Here is a 13,286-nt window from a genome sequence, read left to right as displayed (position 1 = left end):
GCCCTGAGTATGGAGGCGTCCTTTCACCATCATAGCCAATTGGTATTGAGGGACCTGTTCCCCATGAATCCATCTACGCCTGCCATGAGATTAGAGGCCAGCACTACCTCCTGGAACAGCGAGGTCCATTAGTTAATTACTGTGTAGATGAAGAAACAATCCGTTCAGAAAGGGTTAGTGTGGGAGCTGCGGAGGGAGTGCCAAAACCTTCATATCAACATGTTGTGTTATTAGGCTATCGTAATTTCTTTAGTTTCTCTGTAAACAGACACCTGGAATAGGGCTGCCAGCCCACAGGTGGGAGCAAGGGATCCCCCTGATTTTGCAGACTCCAGCCCGCCAGTGGCCAGCTGGCCAGTGAGGGGAAGCCCCGCCCCCAACAGCCAAGACCCAGTGCGACATCCCCAACATGACGATGTCACATGGTAACTACAGAGTCTTACCCAAAATACCAGAGCGTCACTACATGACATCCCCGGCCTGATGACATCACTTCCGCATGAAGCAATCATGTCAGGGACGCCACGTGCAGTGATGTCACCCTGCCCCCCAATCCTGGAAAGCTCTCGCCCACCTCCATTGGCGGAAAGTAAGCACCTGGCAACCCTGCGGTGGAAAGTTTTACTTCCTCGAACCCTTTCTTGAACAAGTGCATTCTGGCTTTTGAATAAACAGGAAATGACCTCACATCCAGACACAAACATCCCAGGGATTCTTCCCAGTATCCAAAAGTTTGAACGTCACTCACTAGTTCCCGCATTGTTCACCAGGCAGTCCAGGCATCCGTAACGTTGTATAGTTACCGAAATCAGCCTCTGCAGGAACAAAGAGGAAGACGCATCAAAGGCAGGGAAAGGGTAGCAAGAGAATCGAGAATAATGCCATTCCAGAGCTGCAAGCGACAATCACCTACTCGGGGCTGCACCTGTTCCAGGTGTTGGGAGCAAGACAGAGAAGGGTGGGCAGCAAAGGAGCCTGGGGGGGAGGAGAGGGGCAACCAGAGCAGAAGGCTCCTGTGTGGGTTGGGGGACGAGGCCTGATCCAGACTGGGGAGGGGGTCGCTCAGGCATGTGGTGGTTGAGGGTCTTTGAACCCTGAGCTGCCTCCTGTCGGAATACACCAGTGCCTTGTGTACAAGGAAGAGGAGGAAAGAAGGTCCTGCAGGGAGCAGCAAGTTCTAGCTCAAGAGGACTGTAGGGGGAAAGTACTTTCTTTCTAGAGGGGCTTCTCTTTGTCTTCAGAATGATCTTCTTTGGCTTTCCTTCTGAAAGAGTCTAGAAATCTCTGTCTCTCACTTATCATGATAGCTAGGTTTACATCTTCTGTTTCCTGTCCACTTTTTTAGTTCCACAAATAAAGCTTTCTTTACTCTTAATCAGCTCTGTGCCCTGACTGCTGCATAACCATTCAGCTATAACACCTCCAGCCTGACTGGGCCCAGAGTCAAGGAGGCAATGTTTGTGCTCAGCTGCTGAGCCTTGCCCATTTTCAGACTCCAGAGCATGCTCTGACAGTGAGGACGACCTGATGCTTAAAGCTGATGGACAAATTCAGTGGAACCCCGGGGCAAGGACTTAAGTGGAGGAGAGACATATGACACCATAGGTGATAAGGATAGTCTGAATTTATGAAAGAGGAGCATAAATCAAGGGGAGAGGCCTAGAAGAACAGTGCTATGGCCATTTAGACACCTGAGAATTAGAATATAGAGAACGGTTTTAGTGATGGGCTCAGAGATGAAAGGACATTTCTTGGAAGTGCTGAATAAGAACCCCCAAAGAAGCACCACTCTTCTTCACCCAGTTTTCACCTACCTTAATGTCTGACTCATTCTTTACATCACAGACCTGGTAGAAAACATCCCCTGGGCACCCTGAAGCCTGCAGGTCCCTCTGCATTGCCTGTCCCTCTTCCGCTGCAAGGGGGGAGAACAGAAAAATTGTCCGCAGGACAAAACTTCTAACCCTGCCTTTTTTGTGTGCAGCCTTTGTTTTATCCTTCTATTTCCCTTTCCAGTGTGCTGAAACTCCAGGTACACACAAGCATTTTTAATAAGTGTGTCTTGGTTGTCTTTTTTCCATTTGGAGAAAGGTGGGCAAAAAGGCCTGCAATTTGTAAGTTATACAAATGCATTCTGTTTTAAATGGGGAAACGGACTCATTGGGCAGGCGGGTCCCGTTCACTGTTACCTGCAGGAACAGGGGAAGACAAAGCTCTTGATGACTAGGATTTTTCCAAGGGATACCATAAAAGGGGGAGTACCTTACATTTCCATACATACCAGTTGCTTGTGGGCCGGGTAAGAGTCCTGGACGGGCCTGTTCCGGCCCCCGGGCCTTATGTTTGACACCCCTGTTCTAGGGTAATGACTGTGTTATGAAAATCGCTCCAGGTTTACAGAATCTTTTATGTTACTTAATGCACCGGCTGGGCTTTTAATCTTTTTAATGAATTAACTGCTTTTAAGAGTTGATTAAGTTTTACTTTGTAAGCTGCCTCAAGAAGGATCTCTGTTGAGGAGGGAAATGCCTTTTTGAAACAAACAAGGGGACTCTGTCATGGGAGGAGGGGGGGGGAAGTAGAAAAGGTGCTCCAAACTCACCTCCGGAGGCTCGTGAACAGAAGACCACATTGGCTCCTTGGTGAACTGGAGGGCAAAGAGAGGAAGGAACACAAGACAAAACTCAGACAGGCTTGGCTCACTCACAGATGCGCAGCACGGGATTTATTTATTTGTTTAAAAGACTCGATTCCTGCCTCCCCCAGCCCTCCATTTAGGTCCTCAAACAACCTCAGAGCACTTTGGGGGCGGGGGAGTTGTTTTCCGTCTCAGGAGGGGCAGCCTTCTGCGGGCAGATCTTCCTGACCAGAACAAACTCTCTCTGATGATGGGAGCAGAAGCCCCCTCCATGCCAAGCCCTCCATGAAGACCCTTTCAGGTGGGCAGGCATGGTGGTCTGCAGTAGAAGAGCCAGATTAGAGTCCAGGAGCACCTGAAAGGCCAACAAGGTCTCCAGGGGAGAAGCTTTCGACAGTCAAAACTCCCTGAATCATCAAATAAAGTCAGAGGTATCCTGGAAATCTCGTTACTCTTTGAGGTGCTTCTGGGCTCAAATCTTGCTGTACCTGAGCCCGGAGGCCCAGTTCTACTTTGGAAATATGGGACACCGAATGCCCCCATCCACAGGCTCACCATCTTCGTATCAGTCAGAATGGCCACCTTGTATTCTGGTAGCCCGCTTCAAGAGCTTTACAACAGGTTGAAGTTCAGCTGGTGCAGCTTCACCTGCTTTGAAAACAGTAACTGCCCACCACTTACCAGAATATGAACCACAGGTAATAGGGATAGTTCTTGTATCACACATACAGAAACACACACATAAGTTATGATTTCATATTACTTTTGATAACAAAAGAAAGCGTCTTGTGGAACGTCAAAGGCAAGCGAAAAGCCTCTAGTCCACAAGACCTTAGGCCAGAAGGTACTACTACATGAGTCCTTTTTGTGTTTACAGGACAGACAAAAATGCCTCTGAGGACAGAAAGAGGACATTTCCCTCCCTCCCAGTTTCTCTCCATCCCAGATTAGAGATGTAGGGAGCAAGGCTTCCTGAGTATTCCTGGCAGGCTCGACCCCAGCCCCTGTTGGCAGAACATGCCCACTCCTCCATGCCCACTTCTCTCCTTTCTCACCAAATTCTCTCACGATGGCCGAACCAATGCCTGAGGTGCCACCAGTCACAATCACCACCTTGCCCGGGTAGCGCAGACAAGTTGCCATGCCAGCAGTTTGCCTCCGTTTCTCTGAATGACTAAATTCCACTTAGAGTTTTGCCTATATAGGCTCTTGGGTGGAGCAGTGCCGCTACTTAATTGGTTGGCAGGAGTATCCATGGCTAGTTTGCTCACTGTGAGTTGTGGAGCACAAGGGTTGGTCCTTTCTTAACTGCGAGAAGAATAATGGGTGGAGGAGCATTTAAGAAGCTCCTGTGTTTGATGCAAGGGATGTCTTCATTGCCAAAAGGCCTAAACGGAAGAAGCAGTACAGGATCTATGAAGGAAGCAAGTCTCCTTGGATTCCCATTCATGGCCTTGCTGCTGAGGATATATCTTATAATATGGGATGGGCCCCCCTCCCACCCATTCCCTCTTCACTAAAACCACTTCCTCGAGAAAATGTGTGCCCCCATTCCCCATCTCTTTAAACTGAGCCTCATTTCTTCTCACCTGGGCTCTTCATCCAAACCTCGGGATTAGGGTTGTCAGGTCCTTGCTGGCAACCAGCGGGGAAGGGGGGGAGAGATTTAACAGAAGAGGGGAAAAGGCCCAGAGGCTAATCTCACTTCCAGTGACATTCTGGTATTTGGTCAAAAACTCTATGGTAAATGGCTTTTACTGTAGAATTTCTACCCAAATACCAGAGCATCTCCCGGATGTTCGCAACCTGATGATATCACACATGACTGACACACTGGTATTAACATTGACAGATTGCCAGAGATGCAGTCTGGGTCTTCCTCTTACTCCTGGTAAGTCCCCCAGCCAGCCAGCTGTTTGTCTGTGTTTTTTCTTAATTTGTTTATATGTATGATTTGAATTGGAGGCTGCGGTGGCTCAGTGGTTAAGACGCTGAACTGCAGACCGGAAGGTTGGTAGTTCAGCAGTTCGAGACTCGAGTGCCGCATGACAGAGTGAGCTCCCATCTCTGGCCCCGGCTCCTGCCAAGCTAGCAGTTCAAAAGCAAGAAATTGCAAGTAGATAAATAGGTAGCACTTCGGTGGGAAGGGAACAGAGTTCCGTGCGCCTCAGTGTCTAGTCATGCCGGCCACATGACCACGGAAATGTCTTCGGACAGCGCTGGCTCTTCGGCTTGGAAACAGAGATGAGCTCCACGCCCTAGAGTCAAATTCAACTGGCTTTTGAGCAAGGGAAACCTTTATTTATTTATTTATTTATTTATTTATTGCATTTTTTACCCCGCCCTCCCTGCGAAGGGGCGAAGGGCGGCTTACACAGGGCTTTACCTTTATGTTTTGAATTAGTTACCAATTTTTTCATGATGTCTTACTCCCAGCTCTTCATGGGGTGCTGCTGATACCAGCATCATCTGGGGAGAGTCTGGGGTGTGCTTCTGGATGCCTCCTTCTCTATGGAGGCCCAGATTGTGAATGATGCCAAGCTGGCATTTTCCTAACTATGCCAAATGAGGCCACTGGCCCCCCACCTCTCTTGCCCAGACCTGGCCATAATGATCCATGCAACACTCACCTCCAGGCTACTGTAGCACTGTAGTACTGTAATTCACCCTAATCTGCTTGCAGGGCAAGTGTTATAGAAGTACAAGAGATAAATAAAATAAATAAATAAACTCACTCTTCGTGGGGCTACCCTTGAGGCTGATCCAGAAATTATAGCTGATCCAGAATGCAGAAGCACAGGTACTCACAGGCAGTGTTCCCTCTAAGCTGAGTTAGTGTGAGCTAGGTCACAGTTTTTTGGCCTACAGCTCACACATTTTTGTCCGAGCTCAGGAAGGATGGCTCCAGAGCAAACCAATTTATGTAGGAGCCAAATGGCTCACTCACAAATTTAATGTCAGTAGCTCACAAAGTGGAAGTTTTGCTCACAAGACTCCACAGCTTAGAGGGAACATTGCTCACAGGTACCCAAACAAGAGCACACATCCAAGTAGTGCTTCACCAGCTGCACTGGCTCCCAGTTGAGTACCAGTTCCACTTCACGTTTTTTGGTCTTAACCTTTAAGGCCTTATATGGTCTGGGACCACCTCTCCCTGTATGTCCCCCCTGGAGAGCCTTACGCTCATAAGATCAGAACTTGCTGGTAATTCCCGGCCCCAAAGATGTCCAGCTTTCTCAACTGGATCCAGGGCCTTTTCAGCCCTAGCTCCTGCCTGGTGGAATTCTTTGCCTGCAGATATCTGTGCGTAGGGTTGCCAAGTACCTACCTAAGAACCGGCGGGGGACACATGCTTCCCCGACAGAAGATTCTTGCTTGTAACACAGGCGCTGCACTATTCCATCACCCAACGTGATGTAGGCACGTAGCTGGGCGACACTCTGGTAATGGAGCTGGAAACTCGATGGTACTTGGTTACCAGGTCTTTTAGGGCTGAAGTTTCTTCCCCTTTCTGTTTTGGTCTCTGGGGTACTCTGTTCTTCTACAGACCAACACAGCTGTTGGAAACTACCTGCAAGGAAGCGCTTCCAGGACGTTGGCCAGAGGGCCACAAGAGCTGCCTGCCGCCAAGCCAGATGTTGCCCAAGGGCAGGACTGTCAGAACCCAGGACACGAACAGTAAGACCCTGACCTGTGTGAGGCCATCACTCACCTTCAGGCTCTGGATAAGGTGGCCATTTAAATGTCCGGTATTTTTTTCCAGTGTTTTTCTAAACAGTCAGTGAAAACACTGGACTCTCTGGGTGAACTGACCACCCAAGCCCAAACAGCACAAAGCATGGTGTTTGCACTTGGAGGGGGCAGTGCCAGGGCAGGCCAAGCACAAAGCACCCACTTCCTCTGCTGCTTTGCATTGAGGCTGTGTGCTCCTCCGAGGGTGAACAGCAGGGGTCATTTCCTGCAGGAGCGCACAGGAGCTGAGCTCCAGCAGTAAAGAGCCCAGGGGGCAGGCACATGCAACAAGCCCCACCCCCTGCTCCCAGCAGCCCTCAGTCAGAACAAGAAGCAGCCAGGTAAGTTGCAGAGCTCCCCCTGGCCCCCCGGTCCAAAACAGTCCAGTGGCACCTTTTATTCAGGTACAAGCCCTCCCTCCTCTGCGAGGACAAATCTGCACGCCCCCCCCCCCAATAGCTAGCAATCCAAAACAGTCCAGTGGAGCCTGAACGGTGGGTGTTGCCTTCTGACACACTTCCGGTGATGCCAGGGGGTGTGGCATATGCAAATAAGTTCTGCTAATGCTTATGCTAATGAGCTCCTGCACCTCTTTTTCTACAAAATGACCCCTGGAACAGCATGCTTTGCACGGTCTGCACTGTTTGCCCTGGGAGGAGGGGAGGCGGTGCTGAGCCCAGGTGCAAAACAGCAGCTGCTATTGCTTCTTCACACTGCATCTAGGTACTCCTCCCAGCGCAAGCAGCATGCTTCATTGATTCAAAGTCACTCTTCCAAGAAAAGGAGCTCCACAAAGGTGTTGTATTATGATGTTGTAGCAAAAGAAAGCAAAGCAAGAGACAACACTGGTTTCTTTAGTATCAGTTTCTTTAGTATCAGTTTCTTTAGTATCGGCTTAGTGTTGGACTAAGGCACTTAGCAATGAAACTCACTGGAGGCCCTTGAGCCAGTCATGGATACACAGCCTGAGCTGCCACTCAGGACGCTGTGAGCAGGAAGAGGAGAGCCGTGTGCGTCACCTTCAGGTTTTGTTTTGAGAAAAGGCCGAACCTCAAATGTCCCGTTAAGACACTCCAGTTCAGATATGCCACACTGATAAAGGAAACTTGTGTCCTTTATTCTTGCAGGTAGAATTGCTACTCTTCAAACTGACCTCTCACTGGTTGCTTCAGTATTGATTTGATCTGCATCAAATTTATTTTTATTTTATTTTATGTCTTCGATTTATATCCCACCCTCTACGCAAGCGGGCTGAGGGGGGTATATCAGGGGGTGTCATTCACTTCCATGCTATGGAAAGCTTCAACTGCCCATTTCCGCACATGAAGCCCCCATTAAGGAACAGGACACTCTTCCCCAGGTCTGTTGGCCACCCTGCTTCCTGGGTTTCCCATCCTGTAATGTCTGAGGGGCAAGTAGAAATTCAACATGTCTCCCTGTCCCAGAATGAAAGATGGTAAGCAGCCTCATCTTGGATTCAGCTTCACCCGGCCCAGACTCTGATAGTGTAAGCGAGAGCTAAGCCCTGGAATGTCTCTTCTCTATTCAGACTTTAATTGATCATATGAATGTACCTCAGGACAGCGAGACCATGGAATGGTCAAACTTCATTAAACCTTTCCTGTTTATGTTTTCTGTTTACTTCCTCCTGACTAGCAACTGTGCCTTTTCTTATCTCAAGTTAATCATCCAATAAAGAAATGTGTGAAAGAAAAGAGATGTCATAATTGCGTTGTTGCTGTTTGGCTTTAATTCAGGAAAATGAGTTTGCATCCAGGAGCCACCCTTCCTAGCTGAGCTGGGTTTGATGAATATGACTTGTTTGCCTTCTCCCTCTCAAAGGTCTTGAGCAGAAGATGGGAAATGCCACTTTGACCACAGTCTTCTCATTCCCATTTACTTTCATCTCCAACTCTGCTGTCCATGGGGTTTTCTTGGCAAACATAATGGAGTGGGTTGCCATTTCCTTCTCCAGGGGATCACACTTGGTCTGAGTTCTCTGCTGTGGCCTGTCCGTCTTGGGTGGCCCTCCACGGCATAGCCCACAGCTTCATCGAACCACGCAAGCCCCCTCGCCATGACAAGGCAGTGATCCATGAGGGGAACATCTTTGGCCACCAAATGAGAAGGGAGCACTCACTGGAGAAGACCCTGATCCTGGGAAAGATTGAAGGTCAAAGAAGACGGGGACGGCAAAGGATGAGATGGTTAGACAGTGCCATAGATGCAACGAACATGAAACTGAGCAAACTTCAGAGGATGGCGGAAGACAGGAGGGCCTGGCGTGATCTGGTCCATGGGGTCGCGAAGAGTCGGACTCGACTGTGTGACTGAACAACAACAAACCAACTCTGCTACCTGAAACACTTGTGGGGAGGGTGGGGTATAAATATAAAAATATAAAAATAAAAATCTTTTCTTTATCTTTGCTGACCTGAGATACTGCCAACAGGGAAGTAAGGGGCTGGATCCTGGGATCGTATCATTCCTGGGCCAGGAATTCTGCACTGGTGACCCCTCTGTTGCTGGCAACACAGTCCGTGCAGACTTCTGGCTCTTATCTTCAGGGCTGTCTGAAGGGCCTCCTCCTCCCCTAGATAACAAATTCTGCTTCACCTGGCCAAAATATTTCATTTTCAGTTCAGCTTTTAATTAAGGAGCTGTTCTTCTAAAATTGTTTTTGCACCCTGCTTCTAGCCTGAGGCCTATTTTATGAAAACCATTTTAGGCTGCTAATTGTTTTGTTTTTGTAATTCTCTGGCTGGGCTTTTTGGTGTGGTAGTTAAGTGCACGAGAGCCAGTTTGGTGTGGTGGTTAAGTGCACGAGAGCCAGTTTGGTGTGGTGGTTAAGTGCACGAGAGCCAGTTTGGTGTAGTGGTTAAGTGCGCGGACTCTAATCTGGGAGAACCGGGTTTGATTCCCCACTTCACCACTTGCAACTGCTAGATGACCTTGGGCAAGCCATAGTTCTGGCACATAGTTCTGGCAAGCCATAGTTCTGCTCTTGAGAAAGAGCAGTTTCTGTCAGAGCTCTCTCAGCTCCACCTACCTCACAGGGTGTCTGTTGTGGGGAGGGGAAGGGAAAGGAGCTTGTAAGCCACCCTGAGACTCCCCTGGGTAGTGAAGGGCAGGGTATAAATCCAATTTCCTCCTCCTCCTCCTCATCTTCTTCTTCCTCTTCTTTTTGGCTGGGCTTTTACCGGTAATTTTTTTTGGAATTCACAACTTTTATGCTGTGCTATAATTTTATAGAATCATAGAATGTTAGAGTTGGAAGGGACCTTGCAGGTCATCTAGTCCAACCCCCTGCACTCTGCCACCCAAAGTAGAACTTTGTAAGCTACTGCAAGAAAGTTCTCTGAGGAAGTGGCATACACCTTTTTTAAACAAGAGGACCGTTTGAACAGAAGACCACATTGGCTCCCTGGCGATCTGGAGGGCAAGGAGAGAAAGGAGCACAAGGCAAAACTCAGAGGCCTGACACACACAGAGACGTGCACCACAAGCAATGTTCTCTCTAAGCGCCACAGTGTTGTGAGCAAATGTTCTACCTCATGAGCAAAAAAGCTAGTAGCATTAAAGTTGTGAGTCTACATCTGACTTTTGCATAGTTTTTCCCATAATCTTGTAAAAATCTCAGAATTAATTCTTTTAAACTCTCTTTTAAGAATAATTTAAACATTATAAGAGAAAACAGAATAAAGTCAAATGTCCTCTACAGGGTAGACCAGGCTTCCAGAGAACAGGTCTACCTTCCCCTTTCCACTATATTAGTAGACCTGGACTCCAGAAAACAGGTCTACCCTACCAGTTCCACTATTTTGGTAGACCTGACCCCCCTTTCCATTATATTGGTAGGTCTACCCACCCCTTTCCATTATATTGGTAGATGTGGCCTCGGACTGTCCCCCTGTGCTGAGCTTTAGAATACATATCAGCAGTGTTCCCTCTAAGATGAGTTAGTGTGAGCCAGCTCACAGTTTTTTAGCCTCTGGCTCACACATTTCTGTCTTAGCTCAGGAAGGATGGCTCCAGAGCAAACTAATTTATGCAGCAGCCAAATTGCTCGCTCACAACTTTAATGCCAGTAGCTCACAAAGTAGAATTTTTGCTCACAAGACTCCATAGCTTAGAGGGAACATTGCACACCAGTACTTGCGGGGGGGGGGGTTTTTTTTGTTTGCGGTTTTTTTTTTTTAGTGAAACATGACAAACAGCATTAGAGGTCAAGTATAACAGCGGTAGAACGATCACTGTTCGAACCCTGCCTAACCTAACAAACAGGAAGTTGCTTAAATTTTATCAACCTGCCCAAACTACTTATTTATTCAAATATTTACATCCCACTTTTCCCGGTGACTCAAGGCAGCTTACAAATCATACTGAAAAGCAAGGAGAACATTTACCCTCATGAGATGGGATGCACTCCCCCTCAGCAGTTACAGAGGGGAGGTTTAATTTTAAAAAAACCTCGCTGATCATATATGTCCCCGTTACAATGACGGAATTGACACCTTAATGCATGTTATATATGACTGCAGGGCATATAGCCACTTTTGTGATATTCTCCCACTCTCTACAACTACTCCGTCCTCAACTAGACAAAAGATGAAATTACTGAAGAACCTCCTAGAAAGTAGGCACCCTGAGGTTACGGCTAAACCTGCCAAATTTGGCTGGTTAGCTGTAAGGACTAGAAAGCTGCTAGTGAAAGGTGAATAGATGCAATTTGTTATAGGATTTAACATGTTTTACTTGCATGCGCTATTTGATATTTTCATTTTATGTATTTCATTTATGCTTGTGGTTTTATGAATTCTGACAAATTTAGGCCCCGGTCACACGGAGCATTAGGCACGCTAGAGGGACGGAAGATAGGCGGATTTTCCGGGCGCAATCTCATACGATGCCAAGACCACAGCCACACAACCCGGAAAATCTACAACAACATTTTATTTATGTTTGTGGTTTTATGAATTTTGACAAATTTAGTTTGACTACTATATTAGAGCGCTGGCTTTTGCTGTGAATAAATTTGAATTTACTGAAAAGCACAAAAGGGGTATGCAAAACAAGAAACTATTTTTTTCCTGGCTCCATTATAGCCTATGGGAACCATTGTAACTTATGGGGACCTATAGTCTAGGTGGAAGTCAAGCAGTTGGGAGAACTGAACCACTACCTTGGGATGCAAATAAAAAGATCTGGGAATGGGAGTTTCCTCCTAGACCAAAGACACAAGATTATGGACTTTGCAGAGTCACTGTGCTTTAAGAATGTCACTGGAGTTCAGAACTCCACTTAAACCAACTTATCTCAGACTTGAAGATGGAATGTTACTAGAAAGCAACCAGAAATACAGAGAGGCAGTAGACAAACTTCTCTGTCAGACCACAGTGTCTAGACCTGATATCTCTGCAGCTGTTGAATATCATTCAGAAAGACCAGTTCACCAAGCTATCATGATTGGAAAGCTGTAAAGAGACTGGCTAAATACCTCAAAGGAACAACTGACCTAGAATTAAAGGTCTTAGCTTGTGGCAACCTGAGACTGGTTGGATACATGAATGCTGATTGGGCTGAAGACAAGACTGACTACAAGTCAACTAGTGGCTGCTGTTCTATGGAAACAGCCCAATCAGCTGGACTAGTCAAAAACAACCATTAGTTGCCAAATCAACAATCGAAGCTGAATACATGTCTGCTGCTAAGGCCTGTAGTGATCTAGATTGGATCATGTGTCTACTAAAGGACCAATCACTTTATTTGAGGATAATCAGGCATGCATAGCCTTATCTAAGAGTGAGAGCATCAAGGCGAGAAGCAAGCATATTGTCGCCAAATATTATTCTGTGGGAAAGATGCAACAACAAGGACTAACTGAGATCAAGAACCGCCCTTCAGAAGAAAGGGTGCCTGACATATTAACCAAGCCACTCAGGGAGGGGAAGTCTGAATGCCTGCAAAAGAAGCTGAATCTTCAGGACTTCAGCGTGTGAACCTGAGAAGGTATGTGGGAGTACTTGCAAGTTCAAGCTGCTTCTGTCATGAGCTAACTTGTTTGTTTGTATATTCTAATAGTCAGCTAGTTAGAAACAATAAGGCACTGAGTAAAAGTCCCCGTGCTGGAAGGGGAAGGCCCATGCATAATGAACTGCCCTTTAGCCTGGTCATTGGTCAGTTCAAAGGTGTTACCTGAGATTTTTGCAGGTAGGCATTTTGGGGCTTCTCCCTGCCTCTTTTGTTCTTAGTTCAGTTGTGAGAATCCATCTGGGTGCTAGCTAGAGAGACTGTTTTCTTACTTCATGCTCTCATCTATCCTTCCTAGTATCTTAGTAAACTTACTTTTTAGATGATTTACATGCGTGTGCTGCGTCACTATTTTTGTGTGCCAATAACCCCACGGAGGTCCCTGGCCTGCCCAGGCTCCATCCCCAAATCTCCAGGAGTTTCCCAACCTTGAGCTGGCAACCCTGCCCCCCCGACCCCGATGTCAACATCCTCGTGTTCTATAAGTCTGGCTGTAGATCATGTCAATCTGTTTGACAGGAGCTGACAGCTCAGAGCGTCAGTAGAGCTGGCTCCAATTGGTTCTGTCTGGTTCAGAGCAGAGCTAATTAGCAATGACTCAGCATTGGGTCCTGATTGGACAATGCTTGTATATATGTGATAATGTACAGTGTACTATCCTTCCTGATGGAAACCTGGTGTCTTCGTGAGCATTTTGTCGTTCTGTGCAATATATTGGTGGAGGCTTGTGTGAATGAATTGTATATAGTTTTACACCAAGCCTATAAGACTTACGTCTTCTTTGATACTCTCACACCAGTCGCAGCCTGCAGTGGGCTAGCACCGCGCAAACCTCGACACCCGACTGGTGGCCAATAGGGACCCTGGCAACCCTAGGAGGGAGAAA

General features: G+C 47.3%; 1 protein-coding gene across 1 annotated transcript in view; it reads right to left on the bottom strand.

The window, feature by feature from the left end:
• Positions 1-3,797, bottom strand: part of LOC107122176 (17-beta-hydroxysteroid dehydrogenase 14-like) — a 12,789-nt gene extending 8,992 nt beyond the window's left edge. The window contains exons 1-4 of the mRNA XM_015425205.1: positions 3,694-3,797; positions 2,603-2,647; positions 1,815-1,915; positions 749-815 (exon numbers count right to left, since the gene is read on the bottom strand). Coding sequence (XP_015280691.1) covers positions 749-815; positions 1,815-1,915; positions 2,603-2,647; positions 3,694-3,781 — 301 coding nt within the window. The 5' untranslated portion in view covers positions 3,782-3,797. The remainder of the gene's footprint in view (positions 1-748; positions 816-1,814; positions 1,916-2,602; positions 2,648-3,693) is intronic.
• Positions 3,798-13,286: the final 9,489 nt, after the last annotated feature.

The sequence above is a fragment of the Gekko japonicus genome, unplaced genomic scaffold, assembly GCF_001447785.1.
Source record: "Gekko japonicus isolate JY-2015 unplaced genomic scaffold, Gekko_japonicus_V1.1 scaffold6487, whole genome shotgun sequence".
Taxonomy (NCBI): Eukaryota; Metazoa; Chordata; class Lepidosauria; order Squamata; family Gekkonidae; genus Gekko; species Gekko japonicus.
This window is presented reverse-complemented; position numbering and strand designations above follow the sequence as displayed.